The 7,785-nt window shown below is 35.5% G+C and overlaps 1 protein-coding gene across 1 annotated transcript; it reads left to right on the forward strand.

Moving 5' to 3' along the window:
• Positions 1-5,865: 5,865 nt before the first annotated feature.
• Positions 5,866-6,795, forward strand: LOC110563963 (olfactory receptor 4K3-like). Its single transcript, XM_021661223.2, has one exon. It carries the CDS (start codon positions 5,866-5,868, stop codon positions 6,793-6,795), a length of 930 nt encoding a protein of 309 aa, XP_021516898.1.
• Positions 6,796-7,785: the final 990 nt, after the last annotated feature.

Genomic DNA, 7,785 nt, shown 5'->3' on the forward strand with positions numbered 1-7,785 from the left:
CTCCAACCAAGGACCGTGCATGGAGATAACCTAGAACCCCTGCACAGATGGAGCCTATGGCAACTCAGTGTCCAAGGGGTTTCCTAGTAGGGAGAACAAGGACTGTCTCTGACATGAACTCAGTGGCTGGCTCTTTGTGAAAAGTTATCTAACATTATTAATGCTAAGATAAGTAGCAGGAAGGTCATCTCTTTCTGTTTGCACAAATACGTAATATTCAGTATCGGTCTTAACAGAGAAATTCCTAAGAGAAATCCAAGGTAATTATTCCACAGTTCTCATTTTGATCAGAACATAGAACAGGTGAATTTCACCCATGGGGCAATTTCAGGAAGTGAATATAGGTCTAGATGTGGGGAGGACTGTCTCTACACAACATGGATGGCTTCATAAGCACACATCAGATGGGAAGAAAATCTGATCAATGAGAAAATTGTGAGTTTATTAATTCATTTCATTTCTCTGTATGGCAATTCTTAAAATAATTCTAGTTACCTCTTATTACTAATATGCACTATGTGTGAAGTTGAGATTGATTTTTTCTTCTTATTTTTAGATACCAATTAATGTTTTTCTTCATCTCTCCCATTTTATGTGTGCTCATGTCTACATCAGAAGATCATTCCTTACCTGATAATCCATAAAAGCTGATACTGTCCAAATATCCCCTACCACTTAACTGGATAACATATTTTTTTTTTAAATCAGAGTGGTGAGTAGACGATTTTTAACATAAAAATAACATGAGAAATGAAATCAAATTAAATGGGAATTGTGAAAAATCAGATTTAAAAATTCTGCCAATTGCTGTTTTCTAGGGAAAGAGTTAGTCTCTCCATGAATGAGCCCCTTTCTTTGTTGGCAAATGTCCAGTTGTCAGCCATGAAATTATATGCAACAATAAAAGTGGACTCAACTTATTTTATTTACATGCATTTTTCATGTGTATAATACACACACCCATATGTGTCCATAAGAATCAAAGAAAAACAGGCTAGCCACTTGGGAAGTAACATGGAAGAGTATGGGGCTTGGAAGCATTTTGAGGAAGAAAAAGGAGGAGGTAAAATGAAATTCTACTTTTATTAAAAACATATTTTAAAAGTGAAATATACATATAACTAACAAACCAAAAAAAGAAAAAAAAAACAGCAACAAAACACAAGAACAATCAATCTGCTTTAAAATATTTATTAAGAGCTACTAGTATGCCTCTTCAGCCCTCAGAGTCTATCATAGGTATCTACGTCTAGCTCTGATTACATCTGTAAGTGTGTACAGAATACAAATACTGACACTATTACAAAGCTTAGCGCTTTTGATGGAAGGGCAATTAATATAGAGACAACATTGAAAATAGAAGAAAATGAATAGTTTGCATTTCAACTCTTAGAAAGATTATTCAGTATGTTTCCGTTCATTTATTTTTTATATTCATTATGTGTAAGCCATCATTACATAATCTAGAAGAATCGTTGCTAAGTTAGATGCAAGAATTACAATGATGCTTTAATACGTTGTTGTATTTAATTAGATCTCTTAAAATATTGATAGGTATTAAGAAAGAAATGAGAAGGATGAAGTGGTTATTATGATCCTAAAACAATTGCTTATTTAATGTGCCTTTTATATTTATATATTTAATAATTGCTGAATAGGTATATGCCAACTTAAGAAAAGTGTAGGTAGCAAATATTTTACAGAAAGGTTTGAAGTTTTATGTTTGTGTGTAAATATCTATAAGTATGTGTGTATGTATACATATAAAATATGCATGTGCAAATAAATAAGTTCAAATATAAATAAACATATGTATAAATGTAAACATACATATCTCAGCATTCATACCCTATACAAAGAGTTCAGATGACTATCAAAATCATGAACACTATTCTTTCAAGTTACACTAGGAAATATGATTAAAGAAAAATCACTTATCTATCATTGTATTTGGATCTTAGATTAGCTTAATTCCTGTATGTACATTTTATTCTATATTTTCACAACACATTAAATTGAGTATGTGATATTATTTAAGCTATTGTAATATCTGGCACCGTTTTTACTAGCTTCTCAATTATCGTGTGGGAACAAAAATTCTGAATAATATCATTAAAACAGGTCTGATAATGCAGAAAGCAGGTGTAAGACTTTGACACTCACAGAGGTCTTACAACAATTGTGTCCTGCATCTCTAATACTAAGAGACAATTTAATAGGCATTACTTGGGACTTGCTTCTACTTTGCAGCAGAGGTTCCAAAAGATATCCTGATGCAGCTCTGTAAATGAATGCTCCCTCAATAATTATTTTTATTTGTGGCACAGTTATACAATGATTGCCAAAAGTGAACTGAATAAACTCAGCACCAATAGACATGCCACAGTCTATTGTACCAGGGGGAAATGCCCAGCAGGCCTCGTCAGAGTCACAGACAATTAAGGACTACTGAGAGTTTGAGAATAGACTTCCCATGGAAAGAGCACAATGGTTCTCCAATTCCAAATGGTCAACCCTGAAAACATACCCCCCCTGGGAGCATCATACATGCTGAGAAGTTGATGTAGAGGAACATCATATGTATATATACTTATGTACATACATAAGCACAGTTTGCATGTAACACATTATGTATTATGTATGTATGTATGTACATTTTTATGTAAAAACAAACATACATACAGAAGCCGTGAAAGTGAAGAATATTTGGAAGAAACTAGAAAGAGAGAAGGAAAGGGAGAAATATATATTACCATCTTTTTTTAGGAATGGGGGAACTAAGAAGGGATTTTGCTGTGTAGCTCTGGCTATCCTGGAACTCGCTATGTAGACCATGCTAGCCTCAAACTCATGAGATCTACCTGCTTCTGCCTCCCAAGTGCTGGGATTAAAGGTGTGCACTGCAGCAGCTCAATTATGTTAAAATCTTAGAAAAGAAAAGAAATAATAAAAGTGTCCCCCAAAAGTTGATTGATATGAAAATTGTGACACATGGAAAAAAAAAACAAGGAACAGGAACTCTTCACTGTATAAGCAATGTATTTTCCTTAGATATTTGGCATATCTTTGTAAGGAGTGTGTGTTTACTTACCTCCATCATGTTTCTCCAGCAGATGGATGTGTTACCTGATATTTTCATAAATTTTTGTCTTTCATCCATACTCCATCCTTCTGAGTCCACAGAAAACAGGAGTGTAAAATAATTCTGAAGATGACATCAGGGGTTTCATTGCTTACCTGCCCTAGAATAAAGTGAGACCCATAAGTTGAAAAGCACCACCAGAGGCAGAAGAAAATGGGCAATGACTATTCACCATCTGGCTTGAGTATTGTCTATTCTATCAAAATAAATGTTTTGCCTGGGCATTGAGGTGAATAACTACTGCTCACTGAGAGGATAACTTTAATTCATCCAAGGCTGGCAGTGAAAGACAGCTATGCTTACATGTTTATGTGATATATTCTTTTCTTTACAACCACATAAATAATCAGTAAACCAGTGAAATAATGAAAAATATACTGATAAGATGATGATAGATGGTGATAGGATGTAGATATATTATTTATGTCAAAACAACAATATTTCAAATTCTAAGGGCTCCAAAGTTTAGTTTATACAATTGGAGATCACTATTTTCTAATTCTAAAATTGAACTAAGTGTCACTTTCAGAGCTCAGGTCTGAATATGATTTGCCTTGTGCTTTGGTCAATCTATTCCTACAGGTATTTGTGATAATATTTGTTAATCAGTTTAGTTGAATAAATAGATTTGATGACATATGTTTATTTGTTTGTTTTGTAGACAGGGTTTTTCTGTGTAGCCTGGTTGCCCTGGACTCGATTTTTACACAAGGTTACCTTTGACTTCACAGTGATCCTTTTGCCTCTGCTTTCCCGAGTGCTTAGATTAAAGGCATGCACCACCACACCCAGGACACACATTTATTAACGAATAAACACAAATCTGTTTTATACATTTGAACATGATATCTGTGTATATCTTACATGACATCCTGTATGCTTACCCTCTGAAGTTTTCCAGCATCTAATTTATAACTTCAAGCTAAAATTTTAATTTATTGATGTCACAGAAATAATTCTACTAATACTCAATGAAATAATTATACATGATACCCCAAACGGTAATATCCTATCAGTGCAAGTGACAAATTCTGGCCATTATTTTTTTAAAGAAACTACAAAAATTTTTACGTTTTCATGTTGCTGTTTTACTTTCTTCATTGCTTTCCTGTAGGAACAATTTCCTGAGAGAGCATGTGTATACCAGTCACTCCTGATGGTTCTTTTCTGGGTAAGTTGCTCTTGGCTTGTTCAAGAATAACTGCACACTGACCACTCAGACACCAGACTCAGATTGACGGAAGTTTATTGAGCACTGAACAAAAACTGACTGGTCAGGGCTATAATCTGGACTCAGAATCTAGGGCATGATGCCATTCTGTTTTTGTTTGTTTGTTTGTTTTTTAAACTGTTACCAGGTAGCTAGGTATAGAAAGTGTGTATGGAAAGGTGGAGGTGGTTGGGATAGAATTACATCATTTGGATCAGCTAAACATAATCTATTTTGTTCCAAGTGTATTATGTTGTATCTAGGTAGCTAGATGAAGCACTTTCAGCTAGCTGGAATTTAGGATAAGGGAGTTTTATGGAAATAAGGAACATGACAGGATGTTTTCATCCTTAACTCAAGCAGAATACAAGTTTATCATGTATTGTTTTATTCTAAGAAGTAAATATTGAACTATTAAATTGTATCCTGGTCTCAGGAATGTGGGCCTGAGAAATTGAACTGAATTTCACTTTATGATCAAAAAGGAGACATGGAAGCAAAATGGCTTCTAATATGCTAAAGGCTACAGCAGATGTTAACAGAGGAGCCACAGTTAGTCTAAGAGCTAAAGTAGGTCTCAACAGAGGGGCTATAGAATTTAAGCAGGTTACAACAGGCCCATTAACTTTCACTTTGGTATAAATATTGTTTTTATTTCCTCAGATGAAGGGAAGATATAAGAACCAAGGTTTTTGTTGTTGTTGTTGTTGTTGTTTCTTTTTTTGTTTTTGTTTTTGTTTTCTGTTGTTGTTTTGTTTTTAGCTCTTTCTGAAACATTGAAGGCTGGTACACTCAGTTGTTCTGACCTAAACTCCTCTCCAAGCTGATTGATTCAAACTGGCTTCTCTTGGTTCTGACTGAATTGCTCTGCCTGTCATCTAATTCTGGCAGTATGTTTTAATCATCTGGTTCCTTATTCCCTGGCTCATTCTGTCTTCACTTGTGTCAAGCTTGTTCTCTCTGCAACCTGGCTCTGTAAAACTGCCCTGGTAAGAAACTGTCAAAATCCTCTCTTGCTACAGTGCTCTTAAGCACCTCTCTTTCCTGTCCTGATCTTGTGGGAGTTGTGTGTATCCTAACTCTGACTAATTCAGTCAAATCTTTCTCTGATTTGTTACTTTGTTTACACCTCAATTAAATGTCACTTTCAAACATGACTATTTACTTGTATAAACTAACTTTACCTGCATTGTTTGGGATTCAGGATGTGTACCAGTTGCGTGTCTGTATTCTAGCCAAAGCATACTGTAATACAGAGCTTGGCTGTATTTTAGCCAGATCACATACACCTAAAAAGTCATTGGATATGTTCCCTTGCCGGAGCAGCCATGTTGCTGGGTAAAAATCCCCCTCTACTTTGGGCAGCAATGTATAGGCTTAGATTTCTCACATTTAGCTTAGATTTCTATTTATTTTATTCAGGTAAATTTTAAGGTGAATGTCAAGTTCCATGAAGAAATAGACTGGTTGATAATCTTTCTTTGCAGGTTGTTTTTAAGGACATACTGAAAAAATGGATGGAGGCAATCAGTCTGTGGTGTCAGAATTTATACTCTGGGGACTTGCCCACTCGCAGAGTATTGAAACCTTACTCTTCGTGATATTTTTAATGCTTTATATCTTTATTGTTTCTGGAAATATAGTCATCCTGGTTTTAATCACCACTGATGCCCATCTGCATTCCCCCATGTACTTCCTATTGGCCAATCTGTCCTTTATCGATATGTGGCTTTCCTCAAACACTACTCCTAAGATGATCACAGACTTTCTCAGGGAAAACAAGACCATTTCCTTTGCAGGATGCATGTCCCAAGTCTTCTTTTCCCATTGCATCGCTGCAGGAGAGATGGTGCTGTTGGTGGTTATGGCTTATGACCGCTATGTGGCCATCTGCAAACCACTCCATTACTTCACCATCATGAACCTGAAAAGATGCACTGGGTTGGTGTTGACTTCCTGGATCATTGGCTTTATACATGGTATAAGTTACATAGCAGTGATTGTGCAACTCCCTTTCTGTGGCCCCAGGGATATAGACAGTTTTTTCTGTGACATGCCATTGGTAATCAAGCTAGCCTGCATCGATTCACATGATTTAAATAAACTAATGAATGCTGACTGTGGGGTTGTGGCTGTAACCTGCTTTATTCTGTTGCTCATGTCTTACACATATATCCTAATCACTGTACGACAGAGCTCTAAAGCTGGGGCATCTAAGGCCTTGTCCACGTGCACTGCCCACATCACGGTGGTGATGATATTTTTTGTGCCCTGCATTTTCATCTATGTGTGGCCCCTCAATATCACCTGGTTGGACAAATTTTTTGCTGTGTTTTACTCTGTTTTCACACCTCTCCTCAACCCAGCTATTTATACTCTGAGAAATAAAGAGATGAAAAATGCTATGAAAAGGTTCATTAACAACTTTTCAGTCCTAAAGTAAATTTTTAATATGCAGAAACATAAACTCATTATTTAAACAATGAGACCGACTGTATGAAACAGATTTTAAAATTAGGAAATACAGTATGTGTTTGACCAATATCCTCATATGGAAATAATATAATATTTCTAAAGGACATGACATTGTTATGGGTTTAGTAATAGCTGCTCACTGACCACTCAGACAACAGACTCAAATCAACATGGCTTTATTGTACACTAAACAGAAAAGTGGCCAAGGCCATAATCTGGACTCTGAAGCCAGACTATGACATTGGCCTACTCCTAAAGCAGATTTTTACAAGAAAAACTGCAACCAACTAGCAACCAGATAACAAAAATGTAACCAAGTATAGGAAATGAACCGCAACTAGGTAACAACCAGGTAACAAAAATGCAACCAGGTATCCAGATTAGAAAGCAATGTTACATCATTTTGAGTAGCTAAACAAAGCATTTCTAACTGATCTTTAATTTGGTTGGTTCTGAAGTTGAGGGACTCCATACAGCATCCAGGTAACAAAGTATACGAAGTTTGAGAAATGAAACCATAGAGACATAATCAAAATGGAGACTTGGAGACAAAATGACTTCTGATAAGCTAAAAGCTATATCAGGTGCTAACAGGTGTTATGCTAAGAAATAAAACGGTTCTCAACAGAGGGGCTATAAAATTTAAGCAGATTACAACAACGTTTACTGGTCATCCAGCAAAAGATTGTGAATCCTTTGTCTTAAAATCTAAATATGAATGATCTTAATAATACAATTTTAAAGTTATTAAACTATTTGTTTTTTAATAAAATTTAACTCGTCACTTATTGACCAAACACATCTTTATTTTTGTGAATAAAATCTTTGTAAAATTTACCTGCGTATTATTCTGTGCATCAATACATGCCTCAAGTCTTTCACTTCCTTTATCAATTGGCCATCATCAATTTGCCTTATCCCAGCTACCTCCAAAGCACTAATTTGGTGGACAGAAACA

This window comes from Meriones unguiculatus, chromosome 18 (genome assembly GCF_030254825.1).
Source record: "Meriones unguiculatus strain TT.TT164.6M chromosome 18, Bangor_MerUng_6.1, whole genome shotgun sequence".
Taxonomy (NCBI): domain Eukaryota; kingdom Metazoa; phylum Chordata; class Mammalia; order Rodentia; family Muridae; genus Meriones; species Meriones unguiculatus.